Source organism: Penicillium samsonianum, assembly GCF_028829775.1.
Source record: "Penicillium samsonianum strain IBT 33392 chromosome Unknown utg000005l_segment0_segment0, whole genome shotgun sequence".
NCBI lineage: Eukaryota > Fungi > Ascomycota > Eurotiomycetes > Eurotiales > Aspergillaceae > Penicillium > Penicillium samsonianum.
This window is the reverse complement of record NW_026643263.1, coordinates 2,628,812-2,645,910: the sequence shown is the minus strand read 5'-3', so window position 1 is coordinate 2,645,910 and position 17,099 is coordinate 2,628,812. Positions and strand designations below refer to the sequence as shown.

Here is a 17,099-nt window from a genome sequence, read left to right as displayed (position 1 = left end):
AGGGTTAGTTTCTCCTTGTATTCATTTCATTTCCTTGGACTCAGAAATTCAATTCCCACACCCCAAAGTCCACGAACTGGTCGTGTACGCACACAAAGAAACACAAAGGACTAACGTCAAATTCCAGTGCTCTGAGATTCCTCCTCCCATCTTGATGCCCTAGGATCGGATCATTCCAGACTTGGTCATCCAGTGAATTTAACAAACCCACCTATTACCCATCTGACAAGATACTCCCCAAACCACACCGCTCGTTAAATCACAATGGCTAGAGAAAGCACCGCGCCAATGGAGCCCCTCACTCCAGGGGGAAAACCAAACACCCAGCCTCACCCCGCACATGTCCAGGAACCTGAATTCGGAAAACCCTCGCCGATCGGCCCCCCACAACACAGATCAAACCATCTTTTCAACATTCCAAAGCCAAATCAATCCCGTGCCGAACATCATCGGCCCGCCCCTCGACCACAGCCCCAACAGCAGCCACAATCGCGCCACCAAGGGCAGTCAAGTGCTACGCCTCACGCTTATCGCCCACCGGGCACTTCGGGTGCCCCAATCGCTACGCCGTCGGTGAAACGTAGCGAGCCATGGGATCCATTCAAGCCGGTGGCACCATCAGCCTACAACAACCCTCGCGGAGGATTCCAGCATGGTGCAGTGAGTATCAAGCGCCCTGAGAATGTCACTTGGACAACTCCTCGGGCCCCTCGGCCTATCTATCAATCCAAGCCTGTTCCACCGATGGCAGGCGCGTCGAAGAACATACAAAAATTTATAGATCTCACACGCGACGACACCGATCCTGTTCCAAGGGCATCAGCCTATGCGCCGCCGAGCTTCGGGGCCATGGATATGAATGGCTATGTAGATACGGCTATGGCAAACGAGAACATCAAAGCTTTGCTTGAAGGTGCATTCGAGGACGAGGAGGACAAGGCTGAGCCGAAACCTAAAGGCAAGAAGAAGAAGGGTGGAAAGAAGTCCAAGAAGACGTCACAGAAGAAGCAGAAAGATGAAGTCGTTGTGGACAAGAAGAAGGAGCAAGCGATTGACGACCTTGATGATCTTGCTGCTCAACTTCAAGGGGTCACAGTCAACGACCCGAAGGATAATGATGCCAAGTCTGAACACGATTCATCTGCCAAGGTCGAGCAAGGCGATGAAGTTGCCCAGCTAGATGAAGAAGACGACGAGGTAGCAGAGGAAGAAGAAGAGGAGGAAGAGGAATCAGACGATGAAGATGATGGAGTCGTCGAAGGCTTAAAAGTTACCCTCCTTCCCCATCAAATTGAAGGTGTGAGATGGATGTGTGACAAAGAGACTGGCCGAAAGACGTCCAAAGGAATTTTCCCCAAAGGCGGAATCCTTGCAGATGATATGGGTTTGGGCAAAACAGTGCAAGCGATTGCTTTGCTGCTCAAAAACCGTAAATCCGACCACGAACACAACGATGGGACCACCGAATCTGAGGGCAAGACGACAAAGCTACCCCCAAACTGCATTCCCTCCACTTTGGTAATTGCGCCTCTTGCACTCATCAAGCAATGGGAGGCAGAAATCAAGGATAAAGTTGAGCCGTCCCACAAGCTGCGTGTTTGCATCTATCACGGTACAACACGCGCAAAGACTTCGACAACGTTGGACAAGTACGATGTTGTGATCACAACGTATGGAACCCTTACCTCCGAATTCAACTCATCAGCATCGGACAAGGTCAAAAAGGCGGGCATTTTCGCAGTTCATTGGTACCGTATCATTCTTGACGAAGCACACACAATCAAGAACCGCAACGCCAAAGCAACACAGTCAGCATATGCATTGGATGCCCAATACCGCTGGTGCTTGACAGGAACGCCATTGCAAAACAACCTGGATGAGTTGCAGAGTCTGATCAAATTCCTTCGGGTGAAGCCCTATGACGAGTTGGCTGCATGGAGAGATCAAATCAGCCGGCCTCTGAACAATGGCCGTGGAGGTCTCGCTATTCAGCGACTACAAGTCTATCTGAAGGCCTTCATGAAACGGCGCACCAAGGATGTCCTCAGACTCAACGACAATGTGAAACCTGGTGAAGAAGGGCCAGACGGCAAGCCAAAGAAGTCCTCGAATGGATTCCACATCACCAAGCGTGAGGTCATTAAGGTGGCCGCAGAATTCATGCCTGGCGAGCTAAACTTCTACAAACGTCTCGAACAGCGGACGGATAACAGTCTTGAGAAAATGATGGGTGGTGCTAAGGTCGATTACGCTGGAGCTTTGGTTCTGCTGTTGCGTCTTCGCCAGTCTTGTAACCACCCAGACTTGGTCAAGGGTGATTTGGCCAAGGACAAGGATATCCTTTTGCAGAATGGCAGTACGAACAGCCAGCCAGGACAGTCAAAACCGGATGACCTTGATAGCATCGCCGATCTTTTCGGAGCAATGAGCGTTGTCGCAAAGAAATGCGATGTTTGCCAAACGGACCTGAGTCCAAGCGAAATCAAGGCCGGTGGCAGCCGATGTGGTGAATGTGAAGCCGACCTGAATACCAATGTTATGGGCACAGATAAAAAGAAGAAGAAGAAGTCGAAGAAGAGCCACAAGAAGCTTGACGTTCCGGACTCCCCGTCAGCCCGCAAATCCGATGCACAAATCGCTCGTTCTCGAAAAAATCGTCGAGTCATTATCGACAGTGACGACGAAGATGAAGAAGAAGGCGATTGGGTTGTACCTGACGATCAGCGCAAGATGCCCAACCTCGGAAAAGCAGGTGGTTCCGACGACGAGAACGCTGAAGGAGGCGGTGAATGGCTCGTTTCGGACGATGAAACCGATGATGAGATCGAATCGCCCTCCAGAAGGAAGAGCAACCCCATCATTCTAAGCGAGTCCGAGGATGAAAGCGATTCCGAAGCGGAGGACATCTACAACGATGAAGGAGAAAACGGAGAGCTTCCATCCACGAAGATCCGCCATCTTATGCGGATTCTCAATCGCGAAGCACCAGACTTCAAGTTCATTGTTTTCTCGGTCTTTACATCCATGCTTGATAAGATCGAGCCCTTCTTGAAGAGTGCTAATATTGGCTTCGCCCGCTACGATGGTGCAATGACAAATAACCACCGCGAGGCCAGTCTCGAAAAGCTCCGAAACAACAGTGGCACTCGTGTGCTGCTCTGCAGTCTGCGTGCCGGTGCATTAGGCCTCAATCTGACAGCCGCTAGCCGCGTCGTCATCTTGGAGCCCTTCTGGAATCCCGTAAGTTGCAATATTCTATAATTTATTGCGCATTATGCTAACTCTGAACCTAGTTTGTGGAGGAGCAAGCCATCGATCGTGTCCATCGCCTGAATCAAACCATTGACGTGAAAATCTACAAGATGGTCATCAAGGGTACCGTGGAGGAACGCATTGTTGCCCTGCAGGACCGCAAGCGCGAACTGGCCAATGCCACCATCGAGGGCAAGACTGGCGCTGGCAAGCTCACCATGCGCGACATGATGGCTCTCTTCGGCCGTGATGCAGAATCCCGATTCACGGATAACCAAAGTACCCTGGACTTCAACCAGCCTACTCGACTACTGAATACTGGGGATGAGACTGAGCCTGTTCATTCCTCCTCTCAAGAGTCAACACAGTCTGGCCCACGCAGTCGTGGAAACGAGGTCCAGCCTAACCGGCCACGAAATGAAGACTCGGTTTATGGTCGACGCTGGTAATCAGCATGGTACGAAATTATGAAATGATATTTGGAGAGAACTTTTTGGGGAGTCCCGGTTGGCGTGAGCAACGTGTTTGAGGTATTTCTGCTAGGTTTATCGTATCTCTTATTTGATATTATATTTTACTTGCTCATCTCGTACATCTCTTGAACTTCTTACTGCTATGTCAAAACATGCGTCCCAATGTCCTTCATTCCCCGTCGTCAGCCTAGGGTTGCTACAGGCCAAAGAGTGGTGGAACCTTGGTCGTTTGATGAATGGCCTCGCGCCTCCCATGTATCCGGAAACAATGCCCGCGAGTCAGATTCCCGTCCAATTTTAGATATGGCAATTTCACAACAGGGCTCGGCATTGTGGTCCGATTGGGATATCTGCGATCCTGGATAATAACTGGCATCGCTATGGATCTCACGCTCTATTGCCAGGGTGCAATATACCACGCTCTATCTGACACTCGTGGGTAGATAACTCATCTTCTGTGATATATTCCGACTTCATCTCGAAACTTGATATGACAAGACAGAAGCTAACTGAGAATCCAGCAGCCAAATCCAAGCCGTTATTAATGTTGCCATCCAACACGTTTGTCACACACTATCTGAGTAGACCACTCATCTTTTGTGGAATGTGTGGGGTATTCCCATTCGAGCTGAGCTGATTCTCGATGGGCCGGAACAGGTACCTCCATGTCAGGTTCTATGGTTCTGGTCCGGAATCGCCGATTGTCGCCTTCGTACGCTCTGACTCGATTACCGGTAAGGCCCTAGGTATCTTTGATTGGGTTACACCTGCAGCATAAGCACGCACGACAAATCTCTCAGAGTCTAAGAGCGGATGAGGGTGAGCGCAAAAGTTCGTACTCCTTGGAGGGGTTAGATACCTTCAAGCCAGGGCCATCCGATTGACTAGACCATTTGCTGAACCTCATACCATGGATCTGAGATTCTGGTCCAAAGGATTGCGAGTGATTTCCTCATGGTAGTCTCCGGCGAACCGGACAAGGGAACCGAGGACATGCTCCCAGGCAGGAAGCTTGTTTCTGTTGGCTAATGCTTTGATAGGTTGAATGCTCACAGGAGAAAGCATGAGCTGGGGAAGAAACGCTTGGTAACCCCGGTTGAAGCCTGACATTCGTGGAGATCTTTCAATCTCGCAACCATATGCCCTTCAACTTCATTCAATTTTCCTCATACACTCGGTGTGCTGCCCAAATTGCCCTTGATACATGATGAGTCGGATGTTGCTAGTCCTTGCTTAACTACGTGGATACATCGCTACCTTTCCGTGAGCTGCTTCCCGCAAAACTCACTGCCTGGGTTAGAACTAACCCTGGCGGTCTTGCTAGTTCGAACCATTTTCAACTGTTCTCTCCCCCAAGGATTGAATATTGAGATATGTCTTCACCATCTGACATTAGAGATAACGGCGACTGGACGGTCATTTATGATGACCGGAATGACGATGTCCAAGATGGCAAGAAAGAAGAAAATCCTTCTAGAAGGAGGCAGTCTCTCGCACGAACGTTGTCTATACCAAAGACCATGTGTATCATGTCTGACAACAAGACTGAAATATCAACAGTAGCCGAGCTACTCTCGCCGAAGTTGAAATTGCCTCAACTGGGCACTGACTCGGCGGAAAGAGTCTTTCCCGTTCGCTCGGTTGTCTCATTTGATTCCACGCCTTCATCCACCCTGCAGACACCTTCCCTCGATAAACTCGAAACACCGATATCCCCTTTTTCGGACACGTGGGGTGCAGGCTTCACCAATGAACAAGCGGGCTGTCAGCAGAAGAATCCACCAGGGAAGAGCATGAATGCTGAGGATGGTGTCTCAAAGAGACCCGACTATCTCACTCGGCTGCATCAAAAGAGCTGTGGCGAGAGCGAGAGTTCATCAGTGCTCAAAGGACAATCTTATGTCAGCCCTAATCTCGACGTTTTGGCACAATTGAAGAACACTGTGCAAAACGGTGGCGAAATACTTGACTTCCACAAAACAACAAAGGGGATATACTACTCGCACGAAGATGAAGAGGACATCTTCATTCAGTCATTCGGTGCACTCGTTGTGCTGACAGTGTTTAACGGTAACTTTGAAGTGCAGATAGCGAGCGACAACTCCAAGGAAATCATCGGGTATTCTCCTGGTAAACTCTTCGAGCTTCAAACATTTTGTGATATATTGCCATCCTCGCAACAGAGCAACTTTCTTGCTCATACCCAATTCGTCTTGGGCGATGACTACTCGGTCGAGCAATCTGGCCCTGAGGTTTTCTTCCTTTCTGTGTTATCATCTGACGGATATACCCAGGGTACTTGGTGTACCATGCATACGAGCACGGTATATAAGAACTATGTCATTTGCGAGCTTCAGCCTGAGGCTCCAGGGACAAAGGATCACCCCGATTTGGAGAATTCCGAGAGTCAAACGGCAACATCGGATAGCTGGAGCTTGGATATGACTTCGGGGGCATTTTTCGAGGATGTTAGTCCTCCGGGGAAAGGTCATGACTCCAGAAACAGCAAAGTTCCAGACTCACCAGAGCTTCTCAATACCATCCCTCGAATTCTCCAGCGACTTGCAACTGCTCAAACGTTGGAAGCACTCGTTCAACATACCATTACCACTTTGCAAAGTGTTATTGCATTTGACAGAGCGACCATGTATCATTTTCATAGTGATCGCAACGGAATCGTGGTCGTCGATGCTGTTGATACTTCGTCGGGGTTAACTTCGTACGAAGGGATGCATTTCCCGGAATCAACCTTCCCTGAAGGACTGAAGAAACTATACACACGCAATACTGTATCCTCCTCTTGTTCTGGGAGTCAGGGCACTTCGAAGCTTGTGTATCGGGCTTCCACCAACAAAATGCCCCTCGACATGTCAAACACCTATCTCTCTGTAGCACCAGCGCCATCAACGCCGCATATCGAAAATCCCGTCAAGGCCTGTTTGTCCATTCAAATCAATGTTTTTGGCAAGCTTTGGGGTCTCATGTCATGTCAGTCTTATGACAATAGCCAAGGGCTTCATCCCCTCATCCAGAAAGTGTGTTGGTTTGTAGCTCAGGCGGTTTCAAGTAACATTGAGCGTCTGTCCTACACCTTGCCCTTTCAATTTCGGGAGCCAGACATATCCTTGGACAAAGCGACCACACCTCAGGCTATCAAGACTCTACCCAGTGATCTTCTCAGTTTTTTCCGGGCAGATTACGCCGCAGCGTCGATTATGGGCGAGTCCAAGATCTTGGGGAAACCAGTCGACTCGCAGGAAGTTCTGGCATTGTTTGAATACATGAAAGCCAAAGAGAACGACACTGTGTTTTGGTCCAGAGATATCGCTGCCGATTTTCAGGATCTCAACTACTCGCCTGGCTTTCATCATCTTTCTGGTTTGCTTTATGTTCCTCTTTCAGTGGACAGTCGTGATTTTATTATCTTCTTCCGGGCTGATTTAGAAAGCCATAACGTCGCGTCTGATTCAGAGAGATCGAGTCGACAGGATGAGTGGTCATCGGCAGAGCTTGGAAAGGCATCTGTTCTGTCTTTGCTATATCGCATTTTCACCGATATATGGCAAGAGAAGGAGGCAACACTGCAGAACAACCAGTTGATGAGGCTTTTACTGGCTAATTCTGCGCACGAATTCAGAACACCTCTCAATGCCATCATCAACTATCTGGAAATTGTTCTTGATGGATCTCTGGACCAAGAAACACGAGATCACATTTCCAGATCCCACTCGGCTTCCAAGTCGTTGGTATACATCATCAACGACCTTCTAGACCTCACGAATGCCGAAAACGGACAGCGGTTGATAAAGGATGAGGTATTCGATCTCTCAGAGACTCTGACAGAAGCAACAGACATATTTTGGGAAGAAGCAAGGCAGAAGCATGTCGACCTGCAGGTAGTTCAACATGCAGCCCTACCTCCCGTCCTCGGAGATCAACGACGAGTGCGCCAGGTGATCACAAACTTGATCAGCAATGCTATACAGCACACATCCACCGGGGCAGTAACAATCGAGTCTTGTATCGTACTGGAGCCGCTGGAGCCAGATCATATCTGTGTTGAAGTTGCAATACATGATACCGGGTCTGGCATGTCCCAAGAGACCGTCGAAATATTGTTCTGCGAGCTGGAACAAGTCTCGAACAAGGGATATATGCAGAATCCCAAGTCATACGAGCCCGCTTCAAGTGTCCATGTGTTCGAGACTGAAAGTGTGCTCGGCCTGGGCCTCGCGCTAGTTGCCCGAATCGTGCGTAATATGAACGGGCAACTAAGCTTGAAGTCTGAAGAAGGCAAGGGAAGTTGTTTCAAAATCAGGCTTGCATTTCCTCTTCCTGATGAAAATGGTGGTCAAAAGCAGAACGCGTGTGTTACATCAAACGAACATCTGCAGGAAGATGGAAGAAAGCAGGACACAAGGCAAGACACTACATCCTCAAGTTGCGTAGCCACCCAGGAAGAAAGCGTTATTCCATGTGAATGTGGTCAAACGTCCGAATTTGAATCAGGCGATTACATCGTGAGCGCCGATGTAAGCTTGAGAACCGGCGAATCAAAAAACATCTCCCTTTCTGGCGAACGGAGCAACCAGCCAGATAAACCAATCCCCTCCCTTCCAAAACAAGATCCCAAGTCATCATTAGAAGCATCTAAATCTCCCATCCAAGAAACCTTCTCGATCTCACCAACCATCCAGTCCCAATCCCGCCAACGAAGCGGCTCTCCCACAATGGACTGGAACCTCCACGTCCTCGTCGCGGAAGACGACCCAATCAACAGCTCAATCCTCCAAAAGCGCCTTGAGCGATTCGGCCACACGGTGCACATGACAAGCAATGGCAAAGAATGCGTCTCCGCCTACAAAGCAAATCCCACTCGTTTTCACGCAGTGCTGATGGATCTACAAGTATGCCTCACCAACCATTAAACAATTCCCAATTCAATATATATACTAACACTCAAGCAGATGCCGATCGTCGATGGCCTTGATGCAACACAGATGATCCGCGAATACGAGCAGCAGGAGCTGGCCGATGAGAACACGCCTGCGCCTCGCATTCCCATTTTCGCTGTCTCTGCATCCTTGGTCGAGGAGAATCGGAAGATGTACATGGATGCGGGCTTTGATGGATGGGTTATGAAGCCAATTGATTTCCACAGGGTTGATCGGTTGCTTGGGGGTGTTAGGATTCCATGGGTGCGGGAGGAGAAAGTCTATCATCCTGGTATTTGGGAGGGTGGAGGCTGGTTTGAGGCTTAGATCTCCAGAAATCGGAATTGAGATGGAGGTTATTTCGACTCGAAGAAACTGCTGAAATGGGAGAAGATATCGAATATCCAGATCCGGAAATTGAAATCAAATCATATGCAAGAATTCTAATCTTTATCCATGGTATCTATGCAAACATAAAAAATGAAACGCAAAATGCAAACATATGCAGTAAAATCATATCAGAAACTTTCCGCTGCATCGGAAAAGTCAGGCACTGTATCGCCGCACTTGAACGAAGGACTATACGCCTTGCTTGGCATATATCCATTCTTCCATGCAGTGCGATAACTCCACTGCGCGGCGGACTCCGTCCGCCAGGTCCAGTAGAACCATCCCATCGCCGTTTCGAAGGCAGACATCTGTGCCTCGGCATATGTCTGCAAGAACTTCTTGTAGGTAGCCGTATACGAGGAAGGGTCCTGGTTCGCATCTGCGCAGCTGCACGTTCCTGCGTCCGCTGTTGGGCAATATGCCTTCGATGAACTGGTGTCGTAGGTCCCTTCCCATCGGGTACCTCGGCCAACGTTGTTCACATACTGCGCGCAGTCTGTGTCTGCCTGCGACCATTCACCGCAAATGGTTGGACCCCATCTAGTTGCGTGTTAGCGTATGAAATTACAAGAAAAAGGAGCTTCATTTACCCAGAAGTTGTCGTGTTGATCTCCTTGAGCATGGGTTGCCAGTTATTGCAGATGACGTCGACCTTGGCGGTGTGGTTCAACGCGATCTCACCCGTGTTAAAGGTAGTGTATTGGTGGGTGTCGAGGTACATGTTGTCCGGATGGGTTTGGAACATGTTGTCCCACTTGGCGAGATTCAGGAATCCATCATGTAGGACAAGAGTGGCAGTGAGACCATTCTTGCGGACAAGTTCCGCTGCGTCCTTAGTCCAATCTAGGACCTGGTCGACGGGCAGGGTCAGCATCAACGGCTCGTTCACCAGACCGTAGATTGTCACAACGTTCTTATACCGATCCTGGGCAAAGAATTGTGAGAGTTGGTCGTGGACCTCAAGTGACCGCTTGCGGTTGAGGGTACCGTCTGAGCCGGCCAACCAGTTGATGCTGCCCTGCCGGCCGCTGTGGTTCCAGCCGTTTTGACTGCCGGGGAGTCCGTGGAGGTCGAGTTTGATCCGTAGTCCATACTTGCGGCACCATTCGATTGCGCGCAGGAGATAACGCCAGGCAATCTTCGGAACGTATGGGTCGCCGTCGTAGGTAGTCACGGCCCAGTAGGAGTATGGGATGCGGACATGATCCAGTCCGGCGTCTTTGATCTCTTTTATATCCGACTCTGAGATGAATTCGGCATAATGTTGCTCGATCGTGGCCGCCGCAGAGTTTCCAAGCTTTTTAGTCAAGGTGTACTCGTCGATGATACCAGCGCTGGATGGCCACTTGCTGAACAAGGACGGGACAATGAAGGGTTCGATAGACAGCCATCCTCCTAGATTGACTCCGCGGATCGGCTGTGTGCCGTAAGGAAAGGCCTTGTTAAGAGGAGGCACATTGTCGTTTGCCCGGGCAGTGTCATCCCAAGCCGAGTCGATGCCCATGACAGAAAGACCACCCACAGTGGCATTTGTGAACGTGAGGTTGAACCCTTTGGTCTCATACCACGTAAATGGGTCCAAGAAGGTGCCTGTGGCGTAAGTCTGAAGTACTGTTGTCAGTAAAGTCCATCCAGGCGGTACACAAGACTTACTGGTATGCTTCCGCGGCTGATACTGCCCAAATTAGAGGTAGTAGAACTGTCACCAGAGTCCGAGGAACTCGATTTTGGATCTGAACCTTGCTTTTTTGACACCACAATTGCAACCGGGATGATGATGGCAAGCAAGAGGAGCAACGCCAGCAAGCATCCGACCAAGATACGTTTCTTTCTCGACCAATTAGACCAAAATTTCCAAGCCGATGGCCCTCCACGGCTGTCCGAGCTGGCTTCCCAGCTGTCCTTGTCTTCCCAATGATCTTCCACAACAGGTCCACCGCCGCCACGACGACGAACCCGAGCATCAGAGCTATGTCCTTCTTCCAAATAAGCACCAGACACAACTCGCGCGCCCGCTTTATGGCGTGAGCGACCCTCCGCAACTTCAGCACCGAGCGCCGCACCAGCAGCATCGTCTAAAGCAGCTCGCTTCCGCTGTCGTCGACGTTCCCGACGCGAATCATCTTCTCCGCGAGACCGTTCCCTGCGATCCAGATCCTCCTGCTCAGCAGCAAGACGCGCCATAGCATCCACACTCAAGAGATGCGCAGCACTACTCGAAGACTCAGTGCTACGATGTTTCCTCGCCGCCGTCGCAGCAGCAGCAGCATCGAGTTCCCGCTCGCGCTCCCTTTCTCTTTCACGCTCGCGTTCACGCCGTCTCCGCCGCCGCGCCTCAGCCTCAGCATCAACATCAACATCCCTCGTCCGTCTCTCTCTAGCAGGGCTCGCACTCGCACTCTCTTCTCTGCGATACCGCCTCTCGCGATCCCGCCGTTTAGTAGGTGACGTAGCAGGCGAATCCTTCACCCTAGAGCTCCCTCTCTCCCGTTCTCTATCTCGTCTCCTCCCCTCCCCAGACTCCCCATAAGCAAGACCCGCCGCCTCATCCTCTTCCTCTTTCCTTCTGCGCCTCCGTTCCCTGCGCCGCTCCCGCTCCTCATCATAATCCTCACGCTCATTATGCGAGTTCGACTCGTACCCTGATTCCCCGCGGAAGCGGTATTTCGCGGTGCGCGCGTTCCCAGGACTGGACGTTGCGCCTTCGTCGTCTTCGTAGCGGCCGCGGATGTACTCGCGCTCCCGGTCCCGGTCTCGGCGGCGCGAGCGCTCTTGCTCGCGTGTGCGGTCGCCATCCCGATCCCGGTCCCGGTCGCGTCTGTCGGGTCGGTCTCGGGATTGGGATTGGCTTGGCATGCCAGATGGGGGGTGGGGGTGGTTTGGTGTGGTATGCGCTGATCGGTGGGATGGGAATGCGGAATTGTTGTTCGTGGGGATGGTTTTTTATTGTCGATTGGGTTGGTCTTAGGTGGGAAGGGGGAGGGTGATGGAATGGAATGTGTCGAGGTTAGGTTGGACACGTGGGAAGTTGGGATTGAAAAGTCCAGGCTGTCTTGGAAATTCTTGGAATTCCATCTATATGGGGTCGGTATAAGCTGGTATTTTGTATGGCTTTGTTTTGCTTTTTCCCCACACGGATGCCAAGAGATTGTATAATGCCAAGGTACAATGTCTGGCTTTGTGGTCATAGGGTTTGTTCCCTATAAAGCTCTTTATATATTATATATATACTATATTCTATAAAGTCCGCGCGTTCATAATGCGTAACTATATTATAAGTAGATGTGAATGGTTGCGGAGCAACGGGTGGATATAATATTCAAGGCCATATATGTACGGAGCAATGGTCACTAGGATTCTAGGCTGTGAGATATAGCTAATTTTGTATATTGAAATGCAAGAGATAACATTAAATACACCTATCCCAGCCCACATAGACATACTCCAGTCCATTCTAACCAAAATACAAATGTTCATATCAACGAGTCAGGGTATGAAAACTCCAAAACAAACAAGGTTAAATAAGACATCGTTGCGAAGAAAAACAGACAAAAATGAATAAAGCCAACCGAAAAGAGGAGTGATGAGAGAAAAAAAGCGCATCTGGTTGTTTGTGTCTGCCATGAGTATAGTATCTGTGCCATGAGTATAGTATCTGTACAGCTGTGAGAGGGGGAAGGTGGGGAGGTGGCGATACAGGATGATGATGAGGATGATATATAGAGATGATAGTGATGAAAAAAATGAATTCACGCTGTGTCCGGGGAATCTAATAGAATGAAAGGGAGATGGTGCCTCGAGCACTGCATCTCTTGTTGCAAAGATCAACGCAGAGAAATGCATAGTCGATATGCAGTATGCAATCAGACAGGGTCAGCAAGGCCGTCTCCCTCCGGCCACTCCCTATGGAGCGGAAACCGGAACGTGTCGAAGTGGTGGCAACCTGGCCAAGGAGTTAGAGCCAGCATTTGATCGCTGACCTCCTTGGATGCTAAACTGGGTAGCACTGGTCACCGGGCCGGGATTTCAAACCCAAGTGTGAGTAGAAAACACGTAGGTTGGCACAATGGCCATATAATGCGGGTAAATTGTCAGCAGCGACAGCGCCACCCGCATAAGCGCCAATTGGTTTTCACCAAAGGCGTGCCTTTCAGCTAATGATCTGTCTAGCTCCCTCTTTGCCCAGAACGCCTGGCTCGGTCGGTTTGGGACTGCGGTCGCGGCCCTTCTTCCGACTAAAGAATGATAGCATGCCATTGGCTTGCTTGCCCTTGTCATCGCCATTCTCCATGCCATCAGCGGGGGTGGAGTTATGAGCCAGCTCACTCCAGCTGCCAGCTTCGTTTAGGACCATTTGTACGCCTCCACTTTTGCTCATTTGCCGAGTGGCACCACGGTGTCGACTGTTGGGGGGTAGGGGTCGGTGGAAGGATGGAGCGGGTGGCGGTTGGAAGGACGGGGCAGGTGGCGGTGAAGTTGACACGCGGGTTGAAGGGGAAGGAGGAGGCTGACCAGTCGCGGGGTCATTGGGGTCGAGTGTCTCGCTGACTGTAGTCATGTTTTCACTCGGTGGAGCACGGTAGTGCGAGCCGTCGGCTTGGATAGGAGATGTATTTTTAGGGTCGGGCTGTGAGAATTGTCGGACATGTACGGTAGGGTTCCCTTGGGTTGTAGTGTTCCCTTGGGTTGTTCTCGCCATTGGAAGGCACTCCTCGGGATTTCTGGAAGACACTGTTAGCACAAGTGGACAATCGTCTTTATGGGGAGATAAACCCACATTACGGCAGCAATAGCTTCCGCGGCAATGCCTTGATAGCTAGTCAAGGTGTAGTCGAACGGTTCGAACATTGTCTCAATGAGACGATGAAGCTCCTCATCCCGAATTTCCTTCGCAGTGGCATCGTCCCTTAGCTCAGCGCGCGGCTTTTGCCTGCGCGCTCTCGCCTCTAAGGGCGCTTCTTCAAGAAGGAGCTCCTCTAGATCATAAGTCGCATCGAAGTTGGTTTTGTCGCTTGATGGGACGAATACCGGCGGGATCTGTTTGCGCTCCAGGGCATCAAAGTCGATTTCGGCGAAGAACATATGCGAGGTGTAGGTCTCAAACCCGATAGCGCCGATTCGTTGACTCCGATCTTTTTGCATTAATGACCCCAACGCCCGCAAACAAGCTACTGATACTGCGGGATTGGTGACGTAGTATTTTGGCTGTGCCTTTTTGATGTTTTCGCTCAAGGTTTCTTGGCTTCGGCCTTCAAATGGTCGCTGCACTAAATGTTAGACGGGAAAGTAGGCGGGAAACAAAGCTCTCATACCTTATTGTAGATGCACTCGTAAAAAGTGACACCTAATGACCACCAATCGACCTCAAAGGTATAACCAGTTCCTTCGTAGACTTCCGGGGCTAGGTAGGCTAGTGTTCCTGACTTGCTTGTAAGAGGCTTCCCCGGTCGGTAATCGGATGCCACGTTCTGGAAATCCAAGTTAGCTGATGCTCACGGAAATTCGATCCATGCGGATAGAACTTACAAAATCAGCCAAGTGAACATGTCCATCGGAATCCAACAGGACATTGTCTGGTTTCAAATCGCGATGAATGATACCCTGCGAATGGATATACTTCAGAGCACACCCCAGTTCCGCCATCCAAAAGCGCACCGCATCCTCTGTGAAGCATTTTCGGGAGATATGGAACCGAAGATCGCCGCCGTTCATTAAATCAACCACAATATAGCTTCAAGTCGGTCAGTAGGGAGTGATGAGGGTCGATTCGGGAATACTCACATGTACTCCATGTCCTGGAAACTGTATCGCAAATTGCAAAGGAACGGATGGTTCAAGTGCTCGAGCATTCTCCGTTCGCGAATTATATTCCGTACGCTTTCCGAACGGACCACTGAAACAAGTGTCAGCTATAGCTGTCTCAGCTCGGGAGCTTTGAAGTTCCAACAAACCTTCCTCTTTGCGGATATATTTTAGGGCGAATGTGAGGCCTGTGTCCTTCCTTTCGACGATCCGTACTTTTCCAAATGCGCCCTTTCCAACGACACGCAGGAGCCGGAAATGATTGAGGTTGACTAGTAGAGAAAAAGCGATCAGCATATTATTTGAGATAATCGTATTCAGGCAATCCCGAAGACGTCCTCCCCGATCCGAGTGCAGTAAACCTACCTGCATCGTTGCAAGACACCGGTTTCCCTTGGGTGTTTCCCATGTTGTGAGGATAGAGCGATGGCCGAAGTAATTGAAGTTGACTAGTATCTTGCTAGCAACATCACACTTCTCCCAAAGTTCTCCGGTTGAATTGTGATCGCGTAGAAAGCGGTAGTCGGTCAAACCACTATTCGATAGAGGAGATAGATTTTCGGCGAATATTGAGCTTAAATTGCAATTTCCATGAGAGGTGACTGAATTCCGAAGGAAGAATGGCCGAGCGGGGGGGTCAAATGTTTCAGAGTCGGCGGAGATTGTCGATGCAGGTCTAGATGCTAAATTTTTGAGATCTAGACAAGACTAGATGAAATAAGAAGGCCACCAGTAACTCTTCAAGAGAAATAAAGAAGATCCTAGGTTCCAAGCCTTCAGGATATGTATATCAAGAAAACGTGAGGGCCCGGGAGCTTTAGTCGCGAAGCACACCGATTTCGGGTTTGATAAAGAACCACGAACTAAAAAAAAGTGGGAGACCAGCAGAAAATCGAAGAGATAAATATGTCAAATGACACCAATACCAAGAATTGTCCACTTCGGGAAGTGAAGCAAAGATGAAAGAAAGGGGATGAAGCGGGTGAGCGGTCTGGAGGAGGTGGCAGTAATTGCGGGCCAATCACGCGTGACGCGCAAGAAAATGGGGGAAAGGGGGATAAATGAAAGAAAATGTGCTTTTAGTTCCGCTATGCTTATTCTGGTCTTGGACGCCGTGCGATCTACACTGTGCTACTCTCTTCAAGACTAGTGTTTGCGGAATATATTGATATTATCAGTCTCTGTCTCTAAGGTGGATCTAGACTGATAACGTGCTATGGAAATCTTGAACGGCGACTTCCAGACAAAATAGATATCCCCCACTCTCTCCGAGCATCAAGTTCAACAGAATATGACTAGGTGGAGAGCATATAGCCCTGGCTCAGTTCGACCGGCCTGCTTAGACTGTTGAGCGGAGGCTATGATATCCGCTAACAGAATGCACAGACTTTTTCAATTCAGTGACTTGTCCATTATTATAATCCTAGACGAACATCCTGGCGATCGAAATTCAATTTTGAAACGGGGTTCTTTGGGTTTCTCGGGGGAGAATTGGTGATTCTACCCGATTGAGGGCTATATTGTACAGTACGATGTAGATCGCTATTTAGGCATTTAGCGTACCCTACACCTTACAACCCTCTCTTTGTGGGACTCTGTGTCACTTGAAAACTGATCTTACTTCCCAGGTCTCTGTCTCATTCCCATTCCTTGGAGTTACAATTTGGAATATCCCCAAGTAATTGCATATAGTTTGATCGAAGAAATAGCGTAGAAGCATGCTGCAATCGACTGATCACAGTTTGCCACACGTGTGAAATACCCTATTTCTCCCGAATTCTCGTGGCCGCCACGTTATTATGGACCGCCCTTGGCCGAAATGCATTGTCTCGGGAACTGTCGTATAGAAGGGCCTTGGAATGACTTTAGAATATTCGACGTTCGATTTGATCCCTCACATGTAAGGACCTTTGTCGGCTGCAGTATCAATTCTAGACGGGTCTTTTTGCATTCGCTCCACTATGGTGCAGATATGCTGAACACGTACTCCGTACTCCGTAGGAATAATATGTTTGTCTAACACCTTGACTCTATCAACTTGGGTGTTATTGGTTCCACCAAATTTGACATGTGGGCGCAGTCAGCTGGTGCAGGGGTCTAAACCCCCGTTAAATGGGGGCCCGCAACTACCTAGGAACATTAGAGGGCGCCTACGGTAAGGTTATAAAATGGAATGGGGGATTCTTGTCATCTGGGCGTTGGGTAAAACATACAAAGAGATCAAGAGGCGGTTTCAGCCTGCTATTTT

General features: G+C 49.7%; 5 protein-coding genes across 5 annotated transcripts; 2 read left to right on the top strand and 3 right to left on the bottom strand.

Moving 5' to 3' along the window:
• Positions 1-264: 264 nt before the first annotated feature.
• N7471_009897 (putative SNF2 family helicase/ATPase) lies at positions 265-3,701 on the top strand (the record flags this gene model as incomplete). The annotated part of the gene is made up of 2 exons (XM_057282616.1): positions 265-3,240; positions 3,294-3,701. 2 exons carry the CDS (start codon positions 265-267, stop codon positions 3,699-3,701), a joined length of 3,384 nt encoding a protein of 1,127 aa, XP_057133499.1.
• A 785-nt stretch (positions 3,702-4,486) lies between these two features.
• Positions 4,487-4,835, bottom strand: N7471_009896 (uncharacterized protein; the record flags this gene model as incomplete). Its single annotated transcript, XM_057282615.1, has 2 exons — positions 4,487-4,528; positions 4,635-4,835. The coding sequence occupies 2 exons, from the start codon at positions 4,833-4,835 to the stop codon at positions 4,487-4,489; spliced, it is 243 nt and encodes an 80-aa protein (XP_057133498.1).
• Positions 4,836-5,098: 263 nt separating this feature from the next.
• Positions 5,099-8,986, top strand: N7471_009895 (hybrid sensor histidine kinase/response regulator; the record flags this gene model as incomplete). The annotated part of the gene is made up of 2 exons (XM_057282614.1): positions 5,099-8,632; positions 8,693-8,986. 2 exons carry the CDS (start codon positions 5,099-5,101, stop codon positions 8,984-8,986), a joined length of 3,828 nt encoding a protein of 1,275 aa, XP_057133497.1.
• A 191-nt stretch (positions 8,987-9,177) lies between these two features.
• exg2 (putative exo-beta-1,3-glucanase) lies at positions 9,178-11,905 on the bottom strand (the record flags this gene model as incomplete). The annotated part of the gene is made up of 3 exons (XM_057282613.1): positions 9,178-9,589; positions 9,640-10,652; positions 10,703-11,905. The coding sequence occupies 3 exons, from the start codon at positions 11,903-11,905 to the stop codon at positions 9,178-9,180; spliced, it is 2,628 nt and encodes an 875-aa protein (XP_057133496.1).
• Positions 11,906-13,199: 1,294 nt separating this feature from the next.
• Positions 13,200-15,260, bottom strand: N7471_009893 (uncharacterized protein; the record flags this gene model as incomplete). The annotated part of the gene is made up of 7 exons (XM_057282612.1): positions 13,200-13,770; positions 13,827-14,311; positions 14,362-14,517; positions 14,576-14,780; positions 14,831-14,942; positions 15,001-15,123; positions 15,218-15,260. 7 exons carry the CDS (start codon positions 15,258-15,260, stop codon positions 13,200-13,202), a joined length of 1,695 nt encoding a protein of 564 aa, XP_057133495.1.
• Positions 15,261-17,099: the final 1,839 nt, after the last annotated feature.